The 27,998-nt window shown below is 47.5% G+C and overlaps 1 protein-coding gene and 1 long non-coding RNA gene across 15 annotated transcripts in view; one reads left to right on the forward strand and one right to left on the reverse strand.

The window, feature by feature from the left end:
* LOC117975874 (uncharacterized) overlaps window positions 1-9,349 on the forward strand; it is a 62,766-nt gene extending 53,417 nt beyond the window's left edge. The window contains exons 2-4 of one of the 2 annotated variants that reach the window (XR_010109832.1): window positions 1-3,250; window positions 5,999-6,224; window positions 8,763-9,349. The exon at window positions 1-3,250 is cut by the window's left edge and continues 25,817 nt beyond it. This is a non-coding gene — a long non-coding RNA (uncharacterized LOC117975874). Of the gene's footprint in view, window positions 4,061-5,998; window positions 6,225-8,762 lie in introns of those variants that run through there. The other variant, XR_004666272.3, reaches the window with a different exon arrangement.
* The window catches only part of FOXN3 (forkhead box N3), a 460,729-nt gene that overhangs the window by 233,107 nt on the left and 199,624 nt on the right, over window positions 1-27,998 (reverse strand). For 10 of the 13 annotated variants that reach the window (XM_063596366.1, XM_034937997.3, XM_034937996.3 and 7 more), the window contains one exon: window positions 21,824-22,380. In XM_063596366.1, the coding sequence (XP_063452436.1) occupies window positions 21,824-22,366 (543 nt within the window). In that variant the 5' untranslated portion in view covers window positions 22,367-22,380. Of the gene's footprint in view, window positions 1-21,823; window positions 22,381-26,851; window positions 27,216-27,998 lie in introns of those variants that run through there. The other 3 variants (XM_063596364.1, XM_034937993.3, XM_034937998.4) reach the window with 2 other exon arrangements.

Below are 27,998 nucleotides of genomic sequence, written 5' to 3' on the forward strand. Positions count from 1 at the left end.
AGATCTCTCTCGTTCTCTTTCTCTCTCTCTCTCTATATATATATATAAATATTATCTATATAATTTTATATGTATAAATAATATAATTTAATACATATAATTTTTTAAGTAAGGAAAATTATTACTTTAAGAAAATGATAAAGCAGTGAAATCCACTAATGTATTTTTCAATCAGGAGACTATGTTCAGGGATTTTCTCTAAGCTGCTTTTTAAAAAAAAAAAAAAAAAAAAAAAAGGAAATCTCAACACAGAGCAGACAATTTGCTTTTTCTTCAAACTGACGAGCAGTATCATTTAGTAGTGGCTACTACAAAATTCTTATTATTGAATGTGCCTTTATTCTAGGGGGGAAAGCCTAGCAAAATAAAACAGCAGGTATTACAGAAAATAAAAATGGCCCAGGGAAGCTCCAAAGTAATTGAATCTACTCGTATGACCAAAATCTCCAGAAACCCTTCCAGAGAGTCCCTTTCCCTCCCCTGCAGATGCTGTAAGAGGCGCCTCGGTTGAAGTTCTGAGGGTGAGAGCTGCCCCCGCAGCTTGCAGGACTAAGACCCTCTCTAAGGCCAAGTTCAGACTTACACTTAGTCCAGTTTCTCCCACAGTTCCTGTACTTATTATTTAGGAAAGAGGGTCACTGAGAGAAGCCCAAAGCCTCAGAACAGATGAGTCGAAGACAGGGTAGGCAGACAGTGTCTCGAGAAACTCCTTTCTCCAGTTGCTAAGGTTAACGGTAGATCCAGCCCACCACAGTCCAGAGGTGAAGAGGACCAGCATACAGAAAACTGTCTTTCCTTATTTATGTGTGGTCTTCCGAAGCCAATTACAGAGGGTGAAAACTTTGTAAGAGAAAATCACCTTGAACCCAAGGAACAGTCCAAATGCCCATCACCAGCCCCAGACTGACCTTGGTTTTCAAGGGCGGTAAGCGAATCCTCCTCCTCGAAAAACAGACTGTGTTAAAGGGCACAACTGTGTCTCAGAAATAAAATACGGTTACATTGGGCAAATGGAGGACACTTGACAAAAATGCCTTCAGATGTTTAGTAAAACCAAGGTCATACAAACACTGAGTCATCGTGAACAAAGCAGCCAGTACGTTCATACTTCCAAAGACATGCATCCCGTCCCTCTGCCTCTGTACCAAGAATTCAGCCAACTTGGGCATTCACAGTTGTGCAAACCGAGTCTTATTATTTCATGGTTCAACCAAAAGGATCTGCTGCAGAAGAACACGCTCCCCCAAACAAAGGCTGCTTCTTCCCAGTTCAAGGTTTAACTAGGCCCTGAATAAGAAATGTTGGGCAGGTATTGCATCTTATTGTACCAATTCAAGCCTCAGCACCAAGTGCATGAAAATTAAGCAACAGTCCCCAAATACAGCCTGGTTGGTTGGTGCCACCGTGCTCTCTGCTTGCAGGCTATGTAGCTAATAAAACTGGAACCCTGGCCGGGCGCGGTGGCTCATGCCTATAATCCTGGCACTTTGGGAGGCCGAGGTGGGTGGACTGCTTGAGCTCAGGAGTTCAAGACCAACCTGGGCAACATGGCCAAACCCCATCTCTACTAAAATATAAAAGAAATTAGCCAGGCATGGCGGCATGTGCCCATAGTCCCAGCTACTCAGGAGACTGAGGCGGGAGAACTGCTTGAACCCAGGAGGTGGAAGTTGCAGTGAGCTGAGATGGCACCACTGCACTCCAACCTGGAACCCTATAAACTCTTTCCATTTTGTTGTCAAGATCTGTGATCCCTTCATTCCCCATCAAAAAATGGAGAGGAAAAAAACCCAAACCATCTGCCCCCTAACTTTATGGCATTTCTTTAATGTGAACCCAGTTAGGTTTCAAATATGTTCCCATAGGCAGCATTAGGAGGGAGAGAAGTTCTAAGCCCAGGAGACCTGAGTTCTGGATCCAAATCTATCACCAGCCCCCACTGCGTGGCTGTGAGCACCTCTCTGGATCGTTCCCTCCTCTGTAAAAGGACACAATCCCACTGCATATTCCTAAGTACCTTCCATTAGGTTTTATTCCTGAAGTCTCTCAGTGTAGGCAGAAACTCGTAACTCACTGCTACTTCTTTCTGTTGCTCTGTTCCCAGGGCTGCTGTAACCAAGTGCCACAAGCTGGATGGCCCCAACAATAGAAATGTATTTCCTCACTGTTTGGGAGGCTTGAAGCCTAAAATCCAGGTGTCAGCAGGGCTGGTCCCTTCTAGAAGCTGGGAGACAGAATCTGTTCTATGACCCTCTCTGGTGATGTCAGAATCCTTGCTGTTCCTAGGCTTGCAGAGCCATCACTCCAACCCCTGCCCTCACACTCACACGGTGCTCTCCCCTGCACATGTGTCTGTGTCTCGTCTTTTTTTTTTTTTTTTTTTTTGAGATGGAGTCTCATTCTGTCACCCGGGCTGGAGTACAGAGGTGCAATCTCAGCTCACTGCAACCTCCGCCCCCCAGGTTCAAGCAATTCTCCTGCCACAGCCTCCTGAATAGCTGGGATTACAGGTACAGACCACCACACCCAGCTAATTTTTTTTTTTTTTTTTTTGAGACAGCATCTCGCTCTGTCGCCCAGGCTGGAGTGCAGCAGCATGATATCAGTTCAGTGCAACCTCCGCCCCCTAGGTTCAAGAGATTCTTCTGCCTCAGCCTCCCGAGTAGCTGGGACTACAGGCACGTACCACCACGCCCGGCTAATTTTTGTATTTTTAGTAGAAATGGGGTTTCACCATATTGGCCAGACTGGTCTCAAACTCCTGACCTCGTGATCCGCCCACTTCGGCCTCCCACAGTGCTGGGGTTACAGGCATGAGCCACCGTGCCCGGCTTAATTTTTGTATTTTTAGTAGAGATGGGGTTTCACCATGTTGGCCAGGCTGGTCTTGAACTCCTGACCTCAGGCAATCCACCCACCTCAGCCTCTCAAAATGCTGGGATTACAGGCATGAGCCACCCCACCTGGCATTCATAAGAATGCCAGTTACATTGGATTACAAACCACCCTGATCCAGTGTGACCTCATTTTAACTTGATTACATCTTTTCCAAATAAGGTCACATTCGTGGTACCAGAGATGAGAACTTCAACATTATCTTTCTGAGGGATACAACTCAACCCTGAACACCTGCTTACACAGGAAACGCACAGAGCGCCACAAGACATCCAGCCACCGGACTGTGGGAATAAGCTGCCATTTCTGAACAGATTATCTGAAAACATTCATGGCTGTCTCTGAAGTGCTGAGGGTGAGCGTTGTTGTCAATCTCCCATGGCCACATGGCAGCCAGAAACGGAGCTCCCCCATAAACCACCACACCTCAGCACCAGGGTATACAAATGGCACAAACTGTGCACGCCACACACTTCACACAGAGGGAAAAAAGATCAGTTGGGATTACATTTCATAAGACTCAACCACTGCTAACAAAATAACCATCTGGCAATAAATCACACCTGCAGAGATGGCAGGCTTGTCCAGAGTGAGGCAGAAATGACACAGTGACAGTTACAGAGGGGCAAAAGTAGAGGAGAAAGAGCCCAGAGGTACAACTTGTCTAGAGCAGGAAACTGGGTGGGGACAAGGGAAGATCACAAGTACATTTCATAGCCCCCTGACTTCATTGGGAGTTGTGGATAATTTATAAAGACACAGATTTGTTTCCTCGCAGTCTGGAAGCTGGGAAGTCCAAGATGGAAGGGTTGGCATCTGGTGAGGGCCTTCTTGCTCCATTATCCCATGGTGGGAAGTGGAAGGGCAAAGAGGGGAGTGGGAGAGAGAGAAAGGGGGCCGAAATTCATCCTTTTATAAGGAACCCACTCCCACAATCATGGCATTTATCGATCCATGAAGGTGGTGCCCCCATGACCCAAACACCTTCTATTAGACCCTAACTCCCAACACCACCACAATCGGGATCAACGTTCTTTCTTTTTTTTTTTTTTGAGATGGAGTTTCACTCTTGTTGCCCAGGCTGGGGTGCAACTCACTGAAACCTCTGCCTCCCGAGTTCAAGCAATTCTCCTGCCTCAGCCTCCCTGGTAGCTGCGATTACAGGTGCCCACCACCATGCCCAGCTAATTTTTTTGTATTTTTAGTAGAGATGGGGTTTCGCCATGTTGGCCAGGCTGGTCTCGAACTCCTGACCTCAGGTGATCAGCCCACCTCAACCTCCCAAAGTGCTGTGATTACGGGTGTGAGCCACTGCGCACAGCCTCAACTTCCTAATACATGAAGTTTGGGGGACACAATCAAACCACAGCAGGAGTTTAGTAAAGCTTTTTGATAAAGAAAATGACATCATCAAGAGAAGTTTACAGAGAGAAAGAAAAACAACAACAATGCTCAACGTGGACATGCCTGGCCTAGGGCATCTGGCCAGATACATGCATGCGCTGAGCGCCCTCACAGCCATGAACACACCTGGGATTCCAGGAATAGGATACCTGAAGTTACTATTCTCTAATCCCAGGGTCCCATTAGCATTGGGGAAATGGTCAGAAGAGCTAGATTCCAACTGCTGTGAGACACAGGAAAGGACGAGGAACCTAGTGGGCCCCAGGGATACAGATCACTGGAAGCACAGCTAGTGACTCCGCAACTGAGTGATCTCCTAGAATTTTAATAACAGCATAGGAAAGGGCTTTGAAAATCACACACAACCCATTCGGGTTTTCTGCTATGGAAAGGCTCTTCTGCAGAGTTAGAATTGTGAGGACAGGATTTTATTCTGACACTTCCCCAAAGCCTTTTGGAAATCACGCGTTCATGTGCAACATTGTTATGTAAGCTGCCACATCTAGCTCCTTTGCTTTGGGCAGAAATATTCTCAACACACCCTACGGACACTGGTTATCTGATGCTGGTCACAGCCTGTGACTGATGCTCATGTGTCTAACAAAAGCACAGAATAAGGAGGAGAATAAAAGAGTCCCCTGTGGCAAGTAGTTCAGGAACACGTGTCCAGGACAATTCGGCTTACAGATGAATGACTAATTAAACATACTGAATGAACACAGTGGGCCCACAAGAGAAGGTTTACTGAATTGAATGGAGGAATCTAAGGTTCAGAGAGGTACACAGCTGGTTAGCAACCAAGTTAGCAATAAAACCCAGATCTCCTAACACCTAGTTCAATGCTCGGTACAGCATCCAAGCTTTCTCACCAATTTGTGTAAAATGAAGCAGCACTCACACCCTCTCCTGCCCAGCACAGCATCTCATATGCCTGACATACACCAAGGTGTACAATGACTATTTCTTCATGTGTCTGTCTCTCCCACTAGACTAGAAATTCCTAGAGGACAGGAACTATACCTTCATCATCCGGCTTTCCTGATGCCTAGCATAAGCCTGTTTACAAGCATGGAATCAACATTAGCTGGATGGATGAACAAGTTATGAGAAAGTTTAGGATACCATACAGGAGTAGTGTAATTACCTTATTACTATTTATTAATATTAATATTATTATTTCTGGGAAAAAATGCCTGCCCAATATAAGCTGATCTCTAAGGCTGGAGGGGGGGGGAGTTTCAAAGTAAGTCAAAGAACCAAAGATAATGAACATAGAGTTTATCAAGACAGACAGTTAAGTAAAAAATTTTCTAAGAGTCTTCCAGTCACACTTGTCACTACTTCTGGGAAATATGCAAACTCTCCACGTAACATCAGCACCAAGAAGCAGATCAGGTCCTTTGCTCACCAGGAAGGATCTGTGTGGATTTCATCAATGGCTAAATACTAATAGGCAGGTAATGCAAAATAGTGTCCAGAGACTCATTCAAAGGCTAAAATTCAAGGACATTCTGAGTAATAAATGAAACAAAAATTTATAGGTTAAAGCATACTCTCAAAGACTTAAGCACATTTTCAGACGTTACAAACAGAAATGAAAAATCACTTATAAAAACTGAGTATATTCAGTGACCCAAACTAAGATGTAGGGAGGAAAACAAATCCCACATAAATAACACCAGTTTATGTCCACTTCCAGTTAATCAGAGTCCTTGAAGAAGAGGTGAAGCAATGAACTGATGTAGAGAAAAGAGCATCAGGCCAAGGGGCAGCTGACCAAGGCTTTCGGCACAGATCTGTGGGTTTTACCAAGTCACTTTCACTGGACCCCAGATTCTTCATGTATAAACCAAGATCATCTTCCAGGATCCCAGCAAAAAGAACTCTATCAGAGTATGATGGGGGACCACATCAGTCAAATCCAGGTACAGATGCTGGACTGGAGCATCAAGAAGCCACTGCTGGCTGGGCACGGTGGCTCATGCCTGTAATCCCAGCATTTTGGGAGGCGAGGCGGGTGGATCACGAGGTCAGGAGTTCGAGACCAGCCTGGCCAACATGGTGAAACCCCCGTCTCTACTAAGAATACAAAAATTAGATGGGTGTGGTGGCGGACGCCTGTAATCCCAGCTACTTGGGAGGCTGAGACAGGAGAATCGCTTGAAACCAGAAGGCAGAGGTTGCAGTGAGCTGAGATTGCACCACTGCACTCCAGCCTGGGCAACAGGAGTGAAACTCCATCTCAAAAAAAAAAAAAAAACTTAAAATGAGAAATATGCTGCAGTAGACTTTTTTTTTTTTCCTTATTTGTTAGTGCACAAATCCGGTCCAAGTCAGTTAAAGCTATGGAAAATCAGCGACTGCTGTGGCCTTTTTCTCCATAAATTTCTGGGCAGCAAGAATCTCTGCTGTGACTATGCACAATAGCAAAGTCATGGAATCAACCTAAGTCCCATTAATGACAGATTGCATAAAGATGTGGTACATATACACCATGGAATACTATGCAGCCATAAACATAAATGAGATCATGTCTTTTACGGGAACATGGATGGAGCTGGAGGCCATTATCCTCAGTAAACTAACACAGGAACAGAAAACCAAATACCATATGTTCTCACTTATAAGTGGGGGCTAAATGATGAGAACACATGGACACATAGTAGGGAGCAACACACACTGGGGCCTATCAGAGCGTGGAGGGTGGGAGGAGGGAGAGGATCAGGAAAAAACTATTGGTTACTAGGCTTAGTACCCAGGTGGTGAAATAATCTGTACAACAAACCCCCGTGACATGAGTTTATCTATGTAACAAACCTGCACATGTACCCCCAAACCTAAAATAAAAGTTAAAAAAAAAAAAAAAAAAGAATCCCTGCTGTGGAGACCGGGGCTCTCCAAGAACCTCTAGGGCATCAGAAGGAAGCACTTGACTCCTTTGTCTGTGCTGTGGCTAGGCTCAGAAACGTCTGAGGACCCCCTACCACCTCAGGGGGAAAGTCCGGGCTCCCTGGCACTCAAAACCCCCCAGTCTAGCTCAGCCTACCTTCCCAAACTTATTTCCCTCTCTATCCCACTGTGACCCTTTGTTTTAGCCAATTAGAGTAAAGGAGGAGCAAGGAAGTATCAGACCTTGGCTAAAAATATCTGGCTGTGTCAACTTAGCAAGCTACTGAACCTCTCTGAGCTTCAGTTTCCCCATCTGCAAAGAGCATATAATACCTGCTTATAGTTGTTAAAAAGATGTAAGACCATGGATACAAATGCCTCACACGACTCCAAACAGCACCCAACAGGTCCTATGGAAATGTCACTTCCCACCTTCACACTCAGTCTTCCCCCTTATGCGTCCCTACCTCTGGCCAAGCCACGTCTGATGACTCAAGGGACCTCCTCTCTCCCTGTCGCCAGCCCCAGTCTGACTATCCTGAAGGAACCAGCTAATAAAATGCTGTCTTCAGGATTCTTCCAGTGGCACTGCTAAACCTTAGGAGTCCCCTTCTCCTTTGGCTTCCCCAACCACATAATTCTGGCCATTGCCCAATCCCCTGGCAACTGGCAGAAGCCACTCTGTAGCCTTCCTGGTCCCTTTTTATTTTGTTGAGTATCCTCCACCAGAGTTTTGTCATCCCCAGTCCCCAGGATAGAGTAATTATATTTTCCCCTATTTTGAAAATAACGCAATGATGCGGGCTAGTGCATAACAGTCAGCAAGAACTATTACCAAACCTCCTGATCTTGACTATTAGGACAACTTGGACAGCTGACATTTATTTCTGTCTGGATCGGGGGCTAGAGTTCATAATTTCTGGTAATCGCTCAACCCTGTGATTACGGGCACTTTGAGGGCAGCTGACAGGGAGAAGTAGTCACCAAAGAAAAGCTTTGCTAGTTTGGGAATTGCCAGCCCCCAATTTATAAACTTGGAATGAAAGAAAGATGAAGGCACCATGCAGATGACAAGAAAACGGAGGTTCAAGATAGTCCCAATGTTCTCTGGCATGTTAATCCTCATCAGCTAGAAGAGGTATTCTGAGGGGACAGAGGGAAAAAGAAAACACAAAATATTCCAAAGTTCCATATTACTTTTCTTTTCATTAGTACTGGGCTGGGCACGGTGGCTTAACACCTGTAATCCCAGCACTTTGGAAGGCTGAAGCGGCCAGATCACCTGAGGTCGGGAGTTCAAGACCAGCCTGACCAACATGGAGAAACCCTGTCTCTACTAAAAATACAAAATTAGCCGCGCATGGTGGCACATGCCTGTAATCCCAGCTACTCAGGAGGCTAAGCAGGAGAATCGCTTGAACCCGGGAGGCGGAGGTTGTGGTGAGCCAAGATTGTGCCATTGCACTCCAGCCTGGGCAACAAGAGTAAAACTTCATCTCAAATCAGTCAATCAATCAATAAAATGGTCTTCAAATGATCAAAGGCTTTCCTGAATTTTTTTGTTGTTGTTGCAGATATGTTTCAGACTCAAGCCCCAGCCCAACCCCAGATGAAGGGATTTTCCGAGCAGCTATCTTGATCCGGCGCACGGGCCCCTGTTCTGACCAGGGCTGAACACTTGGCCGAGGAAAAGGACAAGTCCTAGTATCTAAAATGATGACAAAGACAAGGCACAGGGATGATGGTGCTGATGCCACTGGGCACCGGAACCATCACATCACAGGGACTGGCACCAACAGCCCAGCAGGGCAAGCCAACGGTGTGAGAAGGCAGGAATCAAGATCACACAGAGGGAGCTGGGCTGCAAAGAGGAGGCTGGAACAGATCCTCAGAGAAAGGCAGAGATGAGTGTCCACGTGGCCGCAGAGGAACAGAGGAGGCAGCTCCAATGGCCGTGGACCTGAGATATGCTTTGTTGCTCTCTGACACTGCTCCCGCTCCATGGGACTGGCTGTTATGTTTTTGGGACAAATACCCTTTTACTTAAGCCAACTCAAGTGACTCTCTTGTCCTTGCAACCAAATGTACCCTTGACTATCACATTCTCCTCTGAGCTAAACTAAATAAATTCTGCCAGGAGATCCTTCTTATAATCTATTTCAACTGACAGCGACTACTTTTGTCTGATTTATTACAGCTGTAAGCCCTTCCTTCTGGAAGGGGGAGGGGCTGCGATCTCTTTTAAAGCTAGACCAATTTTACACTGGCAGGGGCCGTGTGTGCGGCTCTACATTACAGCGCCCTACAGGATGCATCTAAACTAGTTTGGTCAGCTTATCCATTCCCTGAAAGCAAGGAAGCCGCCACATCAGTAACTCCGTTGCTAAGGCAACTGCTTACTTTCCATATCAACTGCAAACTCGTTGCTATGGAGACACATATACAAGAAAAATTCCTCTCTCCATCCAGGGACCAGATGGCAGAGAACTCGCAGAAGCCATGGGTTAGGGGGCTTGGCTAAGTAAGATGTTTACTGGAGTACATTTCTCTCCTGATATCAGAGATGCGGCTGCCCCAAGCACATTTAGAAGGTGCACTCTTGGTACAAAAGTTAAGGTTTGTTCTCTTCCGCCTGCAAAACTACAGCCAGCAACTAGAGGTAAGTTATTGTTGAAATAATTCTGAGAGGGTCTCCCTCTAAATGTAAACCTCTTTTGTTCTTATTTCCCATGCTGAATATACCCCAAAATGAATTTCCTAGTCAAACACTAATGGAAATACAATTTCCTGTAAGAACTGAAATAGAGGTTTGATTTCACTCTTTTTGATTGAGAGGTAATCCAGAAATCTCTTTATTTTCCAACACCTATGCACTGTGTTTCAGATTTATACCTCCACCCGAATGTCTCTACAGAGCTTGAAACTCATATAGGAAACTTCCTGACAGCTCCACTTAGATGTCCGCAAACCATCTCAAATTTAACATGGTCAAAAGAGAATGTTGGCACTAACGCCCATCCAATTTCCCAACCCAAATTTGCCCACACATGTTCATCTGCAACCCCCAACCCTGGCTCAAGCTAGCATCACTCCCACCATCTCTCTCTTGCACCACTGGAACAAGCCCCAGAGAGGCAGTTCTCCCTCCTGTCCTTTTAGACATAACATTCTCTCCTTTCTAATACACTAACTGCAACCCCTCTTTCTGTTCCTTGGATATTTTGAGCCATTGCCACCTCAGGGCCTTTGCACTTGCTGTTCTCGCTGCCCAGATCTTTGCATAGCTGCATCCCTCTTGCCATTCAAGGCACGGCCTAGTCAGATCCTCTGAGAAGCCTCCCACCATCCCACCCTCCTCCCCTGGTATATTATCCTGTTTTATATCTTCATTGCATGTAACACAATCTGGTACATTACCTACCCTGTCCATGGAGGGAACTACTATTTACCACTTGCCTCCTCTCCTCCTCCCCTACCCTCACTGCTACCCTATGGAAGGTCTAGGAGAGCAGCCAGGGACCCGCCAGAGGTCACCACTGTATCCTCAGCACCCAAAACAGTGCCTGGCACTCCACAAACAAGGGTAGCATGAATGAACCACTGCTGAAAATACTTCTAAAATGACTGAAGCCACTTATTTTCATAAATACAGAGTCCAATTTTTACTTTGCAACCTAGGGGCCAGACATAATGGCTCATGCCTGTAATCCCAGCACTTTGGGAGGTTGAGGTGGGCGGATCACCTGAGGTCAGGAGTTCAAGACCAGCCTGGCCAACATGGTGAAACCCCGTTTTCACTAAAAACAGAAAAATTAGCTGGGCATGGTGGTGTGAGCCCGTAATCCCAGCTACTCAGGAGGCTGAGGCAGAAGAATCACTTGAACCCAGGAGGTGGAGGTTGCAGTGAGCTGAGATGGCGCCATTGCACTCCAGCCTGGGTGACTCAACAGCAACAACAACAACAGTAGGTATTCTGCAAGACCTCAGAACCATAGCTGCAAACACCAGTTCTCAACTTTACAAGCCTCAAAGGAATTCAGCACACAGCGCAGTATTCCAGGAGTACCTACTGTGATGCTATGCCTTACCTCTGTACCTTGATTCTTGGAGATTCGGGACTTTTCTTTCCCCTCTACTATAGCCACGATTAGAGTCAGCGCTCACATGACTTGGCCTTCTAAAAACAAAGCATGTGCACATGTTCTGCTAGGTGGGTATTTTCTGTCTAATGACATTAGTTAAATCACCTATCCGTCCTGTCCCTCGAGGAGGACAGTCACAGCCTTCTATGAGGCACTTCACAGAACTCCAATAAATAGAAAGAAGACACTGAACTCGACCCCACGGGGCCCAGAGGGAAATCCCACACACCCTGTGAAGACCAAAGGAAGAAAAGGAAGGGTAATTGGAGAGCTTTTTCCCCTGGGAAGCGTATGGCCTCTCTGCCTGTATTTACTGTCTCCTGCTGAGTTCACAAGGAAAGGTACTCAAACAAGCACACACACACACATACACAAATCAAAGACTTCATCCTGTTCATGGAACTGTCTGTAATCTTACATAGCAATCCATCAAGTTATTACTAAAAGAACGACTTCACACTACTCTCTATCTTCAACCATCTATTTCCTTGCTTTTCTTCTTATCATCCTTGGCACAGACTACATCTTCACCTCAATCAAGCTACCGCTTTTGATGACACTAAATGCAATTTAACCAGAATCTCTTAAAGCAAAACCTTGGTTATTTGGAATGTTTAAAAAATGGGTCAGCATCTCTGCTTTACTTAAGTTACCAATGCAATTTAAAGTTTTCCATTTAGCATCCTAGCTCCTCCAACAAGTCCCTATTCTTATTTACATAACCTTCCAGCCACCATCTCTCTCCGTCCTTTCCTCTGACGCTGTTCCAGCACATCCCTGGGGTCCAGTAACATTTGTCTCCTAAACATCTAGACCTTTGTGGCAGAGTTCCAAGTTTGCTTGGCAACAGAATCAACATTTAACTTGGGGTTCCAATGGATCAGGCAAAAAAGTCCATTTCCCAGGCTTCCTTGCAGCTAGAAGTCATGTGACCAAGCTCTAGCCAATAAGATCAAAGCAGAGGGTGGGGTTTCTGGGAAAGCCCCTTAAAACCAGAAGTCAGCAAGACTCCCTCCTGTCCTTCCCTGCACTCCCCTTCTTGCTTCCTAAAATGGGAACATGCTAGCTGATGCCATCTTGGACCATGAGAAGACTGAGAATGGAAACCCGCAATGCCCTAAGAGCAGCAGAGAAGAGGGAATGTGCGTCTCTGTCTAGCTCCTCAAGACTTCATGTAATGGAGAAATACGCCCCTAGCTTGTTTAAATCATTGTTAATTGGTTTTCTACAATAAACACTCAAGCCTCCTTCTGATCAATCCATCCTTGGAGGTCTAATGCTCATTCCCACACCCGAAGAATGCTTTGTAACAGCTTATTCAAGTGAACATAAGGAATATTCAGAACTCGCCCATCACTATCTTTTAGCTTACCCAGTGCCCCTCTTTGGGAAAGGGAAGCCAGCCTAACTTTGAATGATACCAATCTCACACTGATCGGCACACTTCCAGTACTTACGGTAACTTATTCTTTTTTATTTTGCATTATGTTTCCTGCTTCCCTGGAATGTAAACTACTAAGAGTACAAAAAGCAAGAATCAAATCACATTTTTTTTTTTTAAATTTTTTGTTGTTGTTGGAGACATGGTCTCACTCTGTCGCCCAGGCTGGAATGCAGTGGTGCGATCATGGCTCACCGTAGCCTCCACCTCCCGGGTTCAAGCGATTCTCCAGCCTCAGGAGAGTAGCTGGGACTACAGGTGCATGCCACCACGCCCAATTAATCTCTGTATTTTTTGTAGAGACAGGGTTTCACCATGTTGTCTAGGCTGGTCTCGAACTCCTGGGCTCAAAGTGATCCGCCCCACCTCGGCTTCCCAAAGTGCTAGGATTACAGGCGTGAGCCACCACGCCCAGCCTAAACTCATAACTTTCAAATAGGAGGTCAGAGTGCCAACTTCCTATGTTATTTACTGCAGAGAATTATCCTGCAGCCAAAATGATTTCAAAGGGAAATCCCAGCCCAATGGGGAAGGTTCTGAAAACCATTTCTTGCTGGTTGGATATACAGGCAGTACATCAATGAAGTATCTGGTAGACCTATCCAGGTGCCACAAAGCCCTACCAAAGAGAATGCAACATTTTCTCAATAGGAAACAGGAGGAGATACTGGACAGATACATTGATAGGGCCCTCGGGCCCAGAAGCTTTCTCAGCAGCCTCAGACAGACCCCTATCCAGGTTAATGGCATCTTCCTGGCCAAGTCACCGTGAGGAGTAGAAAGGTAGTGTATCCGTGAAGGGCCAGAAAAGCAACGATGTGACACAGAAAACAGAGAATACAAAGGGCATACAGCAGTGGAGTAAGAGCTTCTGCTAGAGAAGTTCCGCTAGTGAGAGGGAGACTCTGAGGGGAGGGCTCGCTGGACCATGAGTGCCTTACAGGCAGTGGCCATGGTACATTCAATTCTGTATTCTTTTAGCACTTAGTAGATACTTTAAAAAGTTTGTTGAATAAATGAATGAATGAGCAGACAAATGAAAGGTTTGCCAGAGCAAGACAACGGAAATGTGCCCCCACCCAAGACACCTAATGACTAGAAGAAGAAGGAATCAACAGTCTGGAAGGAACAAATCAGCAGGATGGGGCCGCGCACGGTGGCTCACGGCTGTAATCTCAGCACTTTGGGAGGACGAGGCGGGCAGATCACAAGGTCAGGAGTTCGAGACCAGCCTGACCAACACCCCGTCTCTACTAAAAATACAAAAATTAGCTGGGCGTGGTGGCACGTGCCTGTAATCCCAGCTATTCAGGAGGATGAGGCAGGAGAATCACTTGAACCCGGGAAGGCGGAGGTTGCAGTGAGCCGAGATTGCACCACTGCACTCCAGCCTGGGTGACAGAGCGAGATTCTGTCTCAAAAAAAAAAAAAAAAAAAATCGGCAGGATGGGTCAGGGAGCTGCGCTTTCTTGGGATCACAGGATGCTGGTATGAATGGCTTCCTATTCCAGGGCCAGTGACAAGGGAGTATTTTTATTTCTGGCCCCTCAGAGACCCTGGTAAACTCTCAACCTTCTGAGGTGACATAGCCTATAGCACAGACAGCAGAAAGCAGCCCGCCTGGCAGTAGGCACCGGTGAGAAGGAGGCCGTCTTCAGGGAGAGCCATTTCCGATGCTGGGCAAGGCAGCCCCAGGTCGAGGATGAAGAGGATTGTCACTTCACCCAGAGACCACAGAGGAGTCTCACACACATTACAAAATTACACGTTCCACCCCACCCAACATTACACTAATTCTTAGGAATTCACACATCCGAACCAGACCACACTGTCTTCCAATGAGCATTATTTATCCAAAAAAATAATAATAATAAGTCATCTCTTCCTCCTAAAAGGTCCATCAATGAGACAGGTAGGTTGACTGGTGTCACGGTTAGGGGAAATGCTCTTGATTCTGCATTCACAACACCAAGAAGAGAAAACTAGAAGCAACTGCTCACGTGGGGTGCTGACACATAGAGGTGCAACCTCAGTTTCTTTTTTTGTTGTTGTTTTTCTTTTTTGAGACAGAGTCTCACTCTGTCGCTCAGGCTGGAGTGTAGTGGCGTGATCTTGATTCTGCATTCACAACACCAAGAAGAGAAAACTAGAAGCAACTGCTCACATGGGGTGCTGACACATAGAGGTGCAACCTCGGTTTCTTTTTTTGTTGTTGTTTTTCTTTTTGAGACAGAGTCTCACTCTGTTGCTCAGGCTGGAGTGTAGTGGCGTGATCTTCACTCACTGCAACCTCTGCCTCCCGGGTTCAAGCGATTCTCCTGCCTCAGCCTCCCAAGTAGCTGAGATTACAGGCGCCCGCCACCAGGCCCGGCTACTTTTTGTATTTTTAGTAGAGACAGGGTTTCACCATGATGGCCAGGCTGGTCTTGAACTCCTGGCCTCAAATGATGCCCCCGTCTTGGCCTCCCAAAGTGTGGGATTACAGACGTGAGCCACCACACCTGGGTGCAACCTCATTTTCAAAACTGCCTTTGAAAAAGGATCTCATCTACTGAAAAGGATCTCATCTACTGAGAGCAAACGTGAAGAGAACAGCAAATTAGAGACAATTTGTATCAACAGTGTACACGCAGGGAGAAAAGCTTCCTCACTTGGCTCTGATGCCACTGAAGGGGTCCTATGAGGCAGGGGGCTCAGGATGGAGCCTGGAAACCGGAAGCTGAGCAGACAGTTGTGTGCTCTGTGCAGATGCAAGAACTTTACATGTGCTGACAATTGAGCCCCATCTCAACAGTACAAAAATATACTCTGTATTTGCCTTTCTCTATCCTGTGCCCCCAGAGTTAATTCTGGGTTTATTTGGGTTATTTCAATCCCCTATAACCCATATTCACAGGATATTTAAAGGAAGCACAGAGAGATCATCTACAATGTCTGCTATACTGAGAAGGCCTAGGCAAGCACCAGGGGTAAGCACATGCCCTTCAGAATTGGAGGGAATCGGGCCAAGCATGGTGGCTCACAATTGGGAGGATTACTTGAGGACAGGAGTTCAAGACCAGACTGGGCGACACAGCAAGACCCCACCTTTACTAAAAATATATTATTTTTGGAGACAGGATCTAGCTCTGTCACCAGGCGATCTTCCCAACTCAGCCTCCTGAGTAGCCGGGACTACAGGTGCGTGCCACAATGCCCAGCTAATTTTTTTATCTTTTGCAGAGATGCAGTTTCATCATGTTGCCTAGGCTGGTCTCAAACTCCTGGGCTCAAGTCATTTGCTTGCCTTGGCCTCCCAAAGTGCTGGAATTACAGGTATGAGCCACAGTGCGCAGCCCTACAAAAAAAAAAAATCTTGAAATTAGCTGGATGTGGTGGCATGCACCTGTATTCTCAGCTACTTGGGAGGCTGAGGCAGGAGGATCACTTGAGCCCAGGAGTTCAAGGTTGCAGTGAGCTATGATCATGCCAGTGTACTCCAGCCTGTGTGACAGAGACCCTGTCTCAAAAATAAATTAAATAAATAATTTTTAAAAAGTTGGAAGGAATTAGGTTCCTTCCAATTAGGTTCCTAGTAAGTTCTGCACTTACTAGCTGTGCAACTTCTAGCAAGTTACTTAACCACTCAGAGCTTAACTCATCATCTATTTTAAGAAAGAAAATAATAGGGCCTACTTCATAGGGTTTAGTGAGGAAGAAATCAGATACTGCATATGGAAAGCACAAAGCAAGCATGCCTATATTTATAAGCTAAAATTGTATTTAAAGCACTCAGCTCTGGATATAATAAACATACTTTTGTACAGTGTTTCCTTTATAAACCCTTTGATGACAATGTTTTTTGTTCAAGTAGCAAGAGGAAAGGTTAAAAAAAAAAGGCACAGAAATAGAAATACACACATACCTTATAATCCAGTCTGGAAAAAAATAACTGCATTCTACTTCTCATTTACAAGTACTCAGAGAGGTTAGTACATGCTAATCTTACACTCCTAAGTAAGACCTGTATTTAGGGAGTGTAAAACTTAATCCCAGACATTAAAACTCTACCTTAATTGATTTAGGCACAGATCATCCATAGACGAAATGAAAAAAAAAAAAAAAAAACTAATGAGGAATTTTACAGAGTAGGGAACAGTGACCTCATGTGAACCCATGGCTCAATCTCAGCTTCCCCAAGAGGGGGATGACCAGGCTTCTGGAAGTGATATATCCAGAATGTGATCCAGACGTTCGTACTTCCTTCCATTTGACAGGAAATGGAGAGAGAGAAGCAAGTTACGCAAAATCACAAGGAAGTAAACAGAATGCAAGTACTCTATAGTGTAAGCCATGGGTCTCTTTTAACAGGGAAGGGAATGAAAAAGGAAAGAGGGCATAGGAGTGCTGCAGACTGACACAGACAGGAAACATCACAAAAGGCACTGCAGGAACCACATTTGGACCCTAATTCAAACAAACATTTTGTAAACAGGGATATCTGAATATGGACCTGGCATTAGGCAACACCAAATAATTGTTCATTTTGTTAGGGGGGACTTTAGCATGGTTGTTATGTAAGAAACTGTCAATTATTCTTATGTATACCGAAATGTTTGAATTGTAAATGTCATTTGCTTCAAAATACTTCAGCAAGGCTGGGTGCAGTGACTCATGCCTATAATCCACAGCATTTTGGGAGGCTGGGGCAGGAGGATTGCTTGAGGCCAGGAATTTGGGACCAGCCAGGGCAACATGGCGAAACCCCGTTTCTATGAAAAATACAAAAAAAAAAAAATTAGCCAGGCATGGTGGTATGTACTTGTAGTCCCCCCTTTGGAGGCTAAGGCGAAGGCTTGAGCCTGGGAGTCTGAGGCTGCAATGAGCCATGATTATGCCACTGCGCTCCAGCCTGGTCAACAGAGTGAAACCCTGTCTCAAAACAAAAAACCGAAAAACAACTTCAAAGACAGCGACAACAAAAAAGAATAAATAAAATAAGTGTGACAAACCTTTGTCAACTACTGAATCAGGATGTGTGTTATGGGGGTATATCAAGTCATTATACGATTCTAGTTCTGTGTATGTTTGAAAATTTCCGTGATTCAAAAATAAAAATAAAACTCTTATCTTTTGAAGTCCTTTAAGAGATAAAACGAAAGCCAAGCTGTCTCTTTTGCCTTGACTGACTCATTCATGAGAACATGCTCTTGATGAAATCTCAGCAACTGGAAAGACCTCAAGAGGGCACCTAGTTCAGGGATTCTCAAACCTGGCTCCATGCTGGAAACACCTAGGAAGCTTAGCAGAACTACCAGTTTTCCCCAACCCACCTCACACCTAATGAATCACAATCTCCAGAAAGGGGCCCAAGAAAATGGGAATTTTTTTTTTTTTGAGACAGGGTCTGGCTCTGTCACCTAGGCTGTATCTCGGCTCACGGCAACCTCCACCTCCCGGGCTCACGCCATCCTTCCATCTCAGCCTCCCGAGTAGCTGGGACTACAGGAGTATGCCATCATGCTCAGCCAATTATTTTTGTATTTTTTGTAGAGACAGGGTTTCACCATGTTGCCCAGGCTGGTCTCAAACTCCTGCACTCAAGCAATCCTCCCGCCTTGGCCTCCCAAAGTGCTGGGATTACAGGTGTGAGTCACCGTGCCCGGCTGGGAATTGTTTTTTAAGTGCCACAGGTGATGTAATCTAGTATGTTCCCTCCCCAACATCCCAGCCAAACAGTTGTCCAGCAGGGTATGTGTTCGAAGCCCTCAGGGACAGGGATCACACAGGATTCCACATTTTCACTGCTACGTCAAACCTAACCGTATTCTTCACTTTCAGAAGAAAATTAAAAGTGGAATAGCTAATTCACTGCATACAACTTGCAAGGTTTCAATGTTCTCGTTCAATTTAAGGTATTTCTCACCAACCTTCAGGTGCATTTAGTCACTGTGTTGAAGGCAACTTCAGTGTGGGAGCTCCCGCCAAATAAAATCTCGTAGGAGAAAACAAGTTTACCCATAGAGCTAAAGGAGCTTTCACTGGGCAGAGTATCAGGGAGAATGCCATAGTAGCATACCCCAACTGACTGGGCCAGGTCAATGCCCTGGAAGGACCTGGGTGTACCTGAGCATACCTGGGAGCCTGCACCTCTCACAGCAGCCAGCAGCTGGCCTGGGGGAACCCAAGAAAGAGGAGAAAAGTGGAAAAACTCACACCTCTTGCTTTGTTCTCACAGAATCGCAAATGCTGGGAACAAACTCCCAACCACAAAACTGACTGGCATTTGATCAGAAACATGTCAACACAGGTCAGGATGGCTGGGAAGCCAGAACTGAATGTTTCATAACATTAACAATCTCAAGTCTTTAAAACCATTCTCTTTCAACAGGTGATACCTGAATGTATCCGGATTGACAATCTTCATCCCTGGAAAACATGACTCCCAGAATCCAGCGGTGGGGGAGGGGGGGGTCGCATGGCGGGAGAACAGCTCCTCCCAGTGTGCCTCAACACAGGGCATCCAACACCCACTTGTCACTCCCAAGGCTGACTGATGAATAATGTTCCCAAGTCTCGCTGCACGCCTTGGCGTTGGTCTTTTCTAACATTTCAGAGTGTGCATTTGCTAAATTACTTCTATGTGCACCGGCATTATGTCAAACACGAAGATTCAAGCATGCAGGAACTTGCAGACTCGTTTTACACCAAACTAAACGCCCTGTTTGTTGCTTTATCACTGCTGTGAGGCTTTGGGGGACCTAAGCAGCACTTTCTTCTCCACGTTCTCAGTGTGGAATTGCTTTTGAAGACTTTCCCTTTCTTGCCACAAAGACGCACCTATACAGAAGCTTTAAATACCACAGACTTGGTTCTTTACAGAGGAGCAATGAATGTCCTCTAAGCTCAAAGAATAATCTTAAAGCACTCAAAAAAAGCCAAGTCCAGAGGTGGCTCTCCAAATGCCCAACCTGAGATACGGAGGGAAGGAGAAAGAGCTTCATGGTCATGGAAATTCCTCTCCCTGATTAAAGGGGCATACTTTGATGGTTACAGCTACACAAAAATAAGGACCTGGGGAGGAGGGAACCAGAAACTTATGAATATTCAGATCTGCACGCTCGACCCAGGCATCATTTGCACCAGTGATCAAAGTAAATCTCTCCTTAGTGCCCACATCTTTCCTCCCAGGCAACACCCCTCCCCAAGCCCCGCGTCCCCACCCCCCATCTCAAACAGAAACCGAGTGAAGAGCATTTGCACACAAACACGTCCAATTTGAGCAAGGAGCAATACGGTTGGCCACTTCCTGATTCATACTCTCCCATGCCAAAGACAAGGAGAATATTCTCAGGTTCAAGATTCTACTTGAAATGGTGACATGTTGCCAGAGAGAAAGAAATGAAAGGCCCCAGCCCCGCACAGCCACTGATCCCACACAACAGTGGTCCTGCGCCCGAACCTGAACTTCAAAAAGAGGGAGAACCAGCACCCCAGCTGCACACAGCAGCATTATTAACACAACACACAAAGCGGGAAAACACAGTCACATGAAAACTTAGTGGAAGGAACTTTCTCTGGCAATTTATCTTAACCGCGGCTGCATTACTTTTCAGGACTCAAAGTCAGATCACAATTTTGTTTTCCACTTCTTCACAGCTGCCCAATTTCTACGAAACCTATTATGTTCCTTAAAACAAAAATAGGCCAGGCGTGGTGGCTCATGCCTGTAATCCCAGCACTTTGGGAGGCCGAGGTGGCTGAATCACTTGAGCCCTGAAGTTTGAGACCAGCCTGGGCAGCATGGTGAGACACCATCTCTACAAAAAGTATAAAAATTAGCAGGGTGTAGTGGCACACACTTGTGCTCCCAGCTTGTTCGAAGGCTGAGATGCGAGGATCACTTGAGCCCAGGAGGTCAAAGCTGCAGTGGGCAGTGATCACACCATTGCACTCCAGCCTGGGTGACAGAGCAAGACCCTGGTCCCAAAAAAAAAAAGAAAAAAAAGAAAAAAGAAAAAAGAAAGAAAAAGAAAGCAAATTATTAAAACCGTCTTCTTTTCACTGACCATGAAGTCCAAACTATGGCTTTAAAGCAGGGGTCCCCAACCTGGGGCCATGTACCAATCAGTGGCCTGTTAGGAATGGGGCTGCACAGCAGGAGGTCAGCATTGCCACCTGAGCTCCACCTCCTGTCAGATCAGCGGTGGCATTAGATTCTCATAGGAGCACAAACCCTACTGTGAACTGTGTATGCAACGGATCTAGGTTGCGTGCTTCTTATGAGAATCTAATGACTGATGATCTGAAGTAGAACAGTTTCATACCAAAACCATCCCCCTTGGCTCTCCACAAAATGGGTCCCTAGTGCCAAAAACATTGGGGACCTCTGCTTTAAAGTCAATATTAAACTTTTTAAAAGTCAGTCTCTAATGGGACCCTCACTCTGAGCCAGGAATTTCAAAGTTGTCACTTATACAGACACCAGATTTCATGACAGTCACCTGGGCAACTCACGTCTGTTTAGTCTGCGAGCATAAGTATACTCAAGTCTCTTCCCAATGTTCATCACTGTCCACTTATTCCAGAACACTGGAGAAATTTCCCTTCTCCTAGTTCATATTCAGGGAAAAAAAGAAACACCATTTTTCTCTAGCCCATGGTGGCAGTTTTTCTCAAATATATATATATGTGTATATACACACACATACTTCACGGTTAATGGCTGTCCTTGGAATACTGACCTTTGTTAAGACCCTAAAACCAAAGTGACCCATCCACACTGAGGGATGTTAACTGAGAACTAATCAATTCTGTAAACCACTGTTTTATCTTTATGGAAACCCTATCAGTGGGAAACTCTCAAAGAGTACAAATGCTAATAAACAGTACATAACTAAATAGGCTTAGGGAAAGGAAATTCTTTAAAATTATCTAAATGAATTAAATAGACTAAAACCCACTTACAACTGCTACTTCAATGTGGTGAATAGAAATTCATTTTTAATAGAGAAAAATTTTAAATTAAAAAAAAAGAAGAAGAAAACCTTGGGTTCCAGACACAGAGGCTTACCTGACTCCTCTCTTTGTCCACTTTCTTAAAACACTTATTCAATGATAAATTGTGTCTCACTGAGTTTTTCCACCCAGTAGGTGCATTTGCAAAATACGGAAAATGTTCCAAGATCCAGTTGTAGATATCCTTCACTGGCAGGCGCTTGGTTGGAGAGTCCTCGATGGCCATAAATATGAGGCAGCTGAAGGAGTAGGGGGGTTTGCAGTTGGGGTTCTGCCTGGCATCGTAGGGCATGTCAGAGTGGGCAGGGGATGGGGGGGTGTCATCGTCCAGGTCCTGGACGGGGCTGACACTCCTGAGGACCGACTCCCCAAAGCTCTTCAGCAAGTTCTTGCTCTCGTGCAGCCAGTTCAGGTTGGTCAGCTCTTCATCTTCCATGGCCCCCTCTTCTAATCGGATGTCAGGCAGAGAAAAGTCGAGGTCATCGTCTTCCTGAAGGGCCTTGGAGAAACCGCTGCCCCGGTAACACTGACTCAGTCCACTGGAGACACTAATTCCTGAGCTTTCTGGCTTCTTACTGGGAGGCATGACTGGACCCATTTACGTGAAGGCTCCTAGTAAAGACATCACAAAGAAATGATGAGCTGGCGAGGCCCAAAACAGAAAGGCAGACTGTACCCCTCTGATCCTGGTGCCTCCCTCTGCCGCCTCTATGGAACCCCTGCTACACAGGAACAGCACCTTGTGACTCCCACACTAAGCAACACAATCCCACAATTCCACCACAGAGAGACAGGCTGATGAGAAAAATCAGCCCGCCATTCATATAGCAAGGTGACCTGATGCCCCTTAAATAAAATAAGACCAGTAACACCGGCCAGGCACGGTGGCTCACGCCTGTAATCCCAGCACTTTGGGAGGCTGAGGCGGGACGATTGCTTGAGACCAGGAGACCAGTTTTAAAGTACGTTAAATTTTACTGTGAATTATTTTTTCTTCCAGAACAGAAGAAAAGCAAGTAACTTCAGGTACCACACAGAATACATGGGAATGTAAGATAAGCCATTAACTGAAATTAGAGCTGGTGAAAAAAGTCAGGAGAGCAACTGCCAGTTTCAAGACAGCAAATTCAATTCAATTCAACAAAACATGCCATAGAATTCTATCCCTCCACCCCGACCCACCACCATCCCCATTTTTATCAATGACCTAGAACACGGAGTAAAATAACATCTGATGAGAAAAGAAAACGAGGAGGTGGTACGTTTACAAACAGAATGACCCCTACAGACACAAAGCATGTTCAACCCTCCAGCACGCGACGTAACACAGAAAGAACAGTAAAGATAACCAAAAAGGTCTCCCACTCTCCGTAGCGCTAAAACAATATGCTTGGTTTAAGACTGTTAGGTTTTAATTCCCCCCACAAACAAACAGTAAGAAAATCAAGCATCTACCTAGAAAACAAATGAACAGGCTGGGCATGGTGGCTCACGCCTATAATCTCACCACTTTGGGAGGCTGAGGCAGGAGGATCACTTGAGCCCAGGGGTTTGAGACCAGCCTGGGCAACATGGCGAAACCGCATCTCTATGAAAAATACAAAAATTAGCCGGGCATGGTGGCATGTGCCTGTAGTCCCAGCTACTTGGGAGGCTGGGTGGGCGGACTGCTTGAACCCAAGAAGCTGAGGCTGCAGTGAGCCATGACTGTACCACTGCACTCCAGCCTGAGCAACAGAGCGAGATCCTGTCTCAAAAGTTTTGAAGAAGGGAAGGGAAGGGAATGGAATGGAAGAGAAGGGGGAAGGGAACGGAAGAGAAGGGGGAAGGGAAGGGAGAAGGGAAGGGAAGGAAGAAAGGAAAGAAGAAGGGAAAAAAGAAGGGAAGGGAAAGAGGGAAGGAAGAAAGGAAAGAAGAAGGGAAAAAAGAAGGGAAGGCAAAGAAGAAAGGAAGGGAAAGAGAAGGCAAAGGGAAGGGAAGGGAGGGGAGAGGAGAGGAGGGGAGAGGAGGGCAAGGGAAGGGCAGGGCAGGGCAGGGCAAGGGGAGGAAGGAGGAAGAAGCGGGAGGGGGAGGAGAAGGAGGAGGAGGGATGGAGGGGGAGGAGAAGGAGGAGGAGGGACGGAGGGGGAGCAGAAGGAGGAGGAGGGATGGAGGGGGAGGAGAAGGAGGAGGAGGAGGGACGGAGGGGGAGGAGAAGGAGGAGGAGGAGGGATGGAGGAGGAGGAGGAGAAGAAGGAGGAGGGATGAATAAACATATTTAAAAGCAAAGACATAGGCCAGGCCTGGTAGCTCATGCTTGTAATCCCACCACTTTGGGAGTCTGAGGCAGGAGGATCCCTTGAGCTCAGAAGTTCAAGACCAGCCTGGCCAACATGGTAAAACGCCATCTCCACCAAAAAAATACAAAAATTTGCTGGGTGTGGTGGTGTGTGCCTGTAGTCGCAGCTACTTGGGAGGCTGAGGTGGTAGGATCACTTGAGCCCAGGAGGTTGAGGCTCACTGCACTCCAGCCTGGGCAACAGAGGGAGACCCTGTCTCAAAAAAATAAATAAAATAAAAAAGGCAAAGACATGACCCTTCTATGTCTCTTAAATGTTCATTAACACCACATCTAAAACAACTGCCACTTCAGCTGCGGAAGCTCTACTAGGGAATTCTAGAAGGCATAATCCTGGGCACTAACCAACCGGCCAAGGGTGCCGGTGAATTAGAGTACCTTACCTCTTCGAAAAGGTAGAACCTGCTAGACGAAAGGCCTAAGGGGGAGCTGTGGTGAGAGGCCCAACCGGTTTTTTTTTTTTTTTTTTTGAGAGAGTCTCACTCTGTTGCCCAGGCTGGAGTGCAGTGGTGCAAAATCCACTCACTGCAACTCCTGCCTCCCAGGTTCAAGCGATTCTCCTGCCTCAGCCTCCCAAGTAGCTGGGACTACAGGCGTGTGCCACCATGACTGGTTAATTTTTGTATTTTTAGTAAGACGGGGTTTCACCATGTTGGCCAGGATGGTCTCAATCTCTTGATCTCGTGATCCACCTGCCTCGGCCTCCCAAAGTGCTGGGATTACAGGCGTGAGCCACCACGCCTGGCCAAGATGCCCAACTCTTAAGGAGAGAAAACTTCATGAGGCATTGCAGTACAGACCAGGCAGGATGCTCAAGACGTCTTGGGTTCACTCACAAGGAATATTTCTTTCTGTCAAATAAGGAGGTTACCCTGACACATTTCAGACAAAAAAACAAGCTAGCATCTTTTGGCTTGGGGATACAACAGAGTCTGGTCTGATCCTGCTTTTCACTTCTTTATGAACGAATTATAGCACCACTTGTCTTTCTTAAAGTTTCCTCAGATCCCATCAGAAAATTTTCTGATGACCAGCATATGCCCACAGTAGAGTATAAAACAGAACTACCCAGCCACTGAAGTCAACTTTAGCTCTAAATGAAAGTTTTATGTCTCCTGAGCTTCCAAACAGGAAAATTATATCATGGCTGACAGTAAAGTAATTTAATTGCACTGTTGCTATGACAACATGCTGCTCTCTTTCTTTTTAATTTGCTTATTTGTCAGTAGCTTCCCAGAGGAACTAACACGCTATTCTCCATGTTTCCTTTTGTTTTAAACAAACACTGCCAGCAATACGGTTTTAGGAGAAAAAGTGGCATTGTCACGAGAAGAGGGTTATGGGAGTTCAGTACCCTTGGATCATGTGTGCGCTTTGTGCTGGGACCCCGTACTCTCCAACCACTCACTGCATCCCTATAAATCCCGCATTTTATACCAACAGGGTGAAGAGCTGCTGATCACTACAGTTCCACGTAAAAACAAAACAAAACAATAACCAAAAAAAAAAAAAAAAAAAAAAAACAGTTCCCAGAAACCACAGCTGAGGAGTTTTCCATTATTACACTCTAACTACAGATTTCGCCAAATCTTTTTTTCCTCCTGTTTCAGAGGGAAAAAAAAAGAATCTGGATCATGTGAGTTGCAGTTAAGCAAACATTTTTAATCTGCTGCCAACAAGGCTGCTCCACCAGATACGCAAATAGTTATTCACTGGTGACCTCCTTACAACTTTTCTCTACACACACACACACACACCCTCTTTTGTTTTTTTTATGACTTGCTGTGTTTTGTTACCCTCTTTATTTTTTAACGGAGAAAATGCGGCAAGAAAGCTTAGTTTCTCGCCTAGTAAACAGAAGGTCTCCAAATAACTGACAAAGACATTACTGGCCCAGCTCTGAACAGATGTTCGATGCGAACTTTAAAAAGTTAAGAAATCTTCCCAGAGCCGAGCAGTCGCGAGTTTGGGGGGCCGGGTCACCCCCCCACCACCCAGCACGCGCGCGCGCGCACGCACGCGCTTCACTCTCGTCTACTGTACTTGTCAAAAACATTTCAAGGGGACCTGCGGGAGTGGCGATTGGCTGCACCCCGCGTCAATCAGCGGCGTTGCCGGGCAACGGGGGAAACTGCTCTTCTCCCCGTATACAGGGCAATTGGGAGCTCGCATACCTTCACTGCCGGTCAGATGTCATAAACCTTTTATTGGCCGCACCGCGGCGAGCCTCGAAAACAGATCAATAAAAGCCCGCCGTCCCCCAACTTATCCAGGGCCCAAGGAGGGTTTCAAACAGGGCCGGGATGAGGGGGGTCGGGCCTCGGTGGTCTCCGGAGACGTTCGTTGCCTGTGCCAAGTCTGCACAGTTTGGCCGGGGGGTGATCTTTGTTAGGAGCCTGTTTCTCATCTTGGGGTCTCCACTTGATCGGAACCCCCTCCCCGGCCCGGAACGGCGGGGACCCCGTCCTCCGCAGACAATACCAACTCTGTTCCCTGCGGGCGTCTTTTCGGAAACCGAGGCACCGGGAAGCAGCACGCACGTCGGGGCAGGAAACTCTTCGGACCCGGCAACTTCCCGGCTCGGGGGCTCCCGGGGTCCCCACCCGACCCTCCCCCCAGGACCTGCGGGGTCCCTCGTCTTCCGAGAGCGGCGAGGTAGTCTCCAGGACCGTCTCGGACGCGCCTCCCGCCCCGGGTGCCCCCCGAGCCCACGCGGGAGCCGGCAGGAGCGGGGCGCAAACTCACCTGGCCGGAGCGGGGCACGGGGGTGCGGGGGCGCCGCTGCCCTTCAGCAGGAGCCGACAAACTTTCGCGGGCGCCCGGCGGGCATCGCTCGGTGGCCCCGCTAAGGACGCGCGGGCGCGGCGCGGCGAGCCCGGGGCGGCGGGCGGCGGGGGGCGGCCGCGGGCGCGGGCGGCAGGGGCGCGGGGGTCGCGGCGCGGCATGGGACCTGCGGCGTCCGCCGGGCGCGCCGCGCGTCCTCCCGCCGGCCCCGCCGCTCTCCCCGCCCCGTCCCGCCTCCCGCTCGCCTCCGCCGCGGCGCGTCGGGCCGGGGCGCGCCGAGCGGCGAGAAATTGTTTCCACTGCAAACAAAAAAAGGCGACACATGACCAGGCAGGAGGAGGGGAAGCGCGGGGAGGGAGGAGGGCGGAGGGAGGGACAGAGCGGAGGGCGGAGGGAGCCGGAGAAAGGGAAAACGTGGGCCTGGCCGCCAGCGGCCTGGGGCGCGGGGCACTGACCCGCCGGGGCGGACCCTGCCCGCGCCCCCCGCGCGCCCCAGCACTCAGCCAGGGCCGAGGCCGGGGCTGGGCCGCGCGGCCTCGCCTCTTGGGCCCCGTGGGGTGGGGGTGACCGGCGCGGGTCCCGCGACCCGGGGCGGCCGCGACCGTGGGCGGTGGGGCAGGTGGGGCAGGCGGCGCGTGCCCTGTCCCCTCCCCGGGCTCCGGCCACACGAGCGGGCCGGCGCTGCGCTGCTGGCAACGTGTCGCGGGAACGCTCCTACCCCATCTGCATGCCTTACATGGCTCGAAAGTAAAAATAAAAAGAATTACGATGCGGGCGAGGCTTGTGGGGGTGAGAAGGGGAGATTCCACGTCTCCCCAGTGCTGCGTCCTGATAGGACCCCCAGGGCCTTCCGAGCCCTCTCCCAGCGACCCCCTCGTGTCCCGGAGGTAAGCACCGCAGCGTCCCACCCAGGTGGCCGCGTGTCTCCCGAGGGAGGGCCGGTGGCCATTACAAGACAAGAAGCACCGTCCTAAAGGCCACGCCGGTGGGGCCTCTCAAGTGGGTTGTGCGGAACGCCCCGGCCGGCCTAGAGCGAAAACAGGTCTCATTTCCATCTCAGTTTGAGCTCTCAGGAACCAGACTGACAATTCGCAAGCCACCCAGCGAA

This window comes from Pan paniscus, chromosome 15 (genome assembly GCF_029289425.2).
Source record: "Pan paniscus chromosome 15, NHGRI_mPanPan1-v2.0_pri, whole genome shotgun sequence".
NCBI classification, from domain to species: Eukaryota; Metazoa; Chordata; class Mammalia; order Primates; family Hominidae; genus Pan; species Pan paniscus.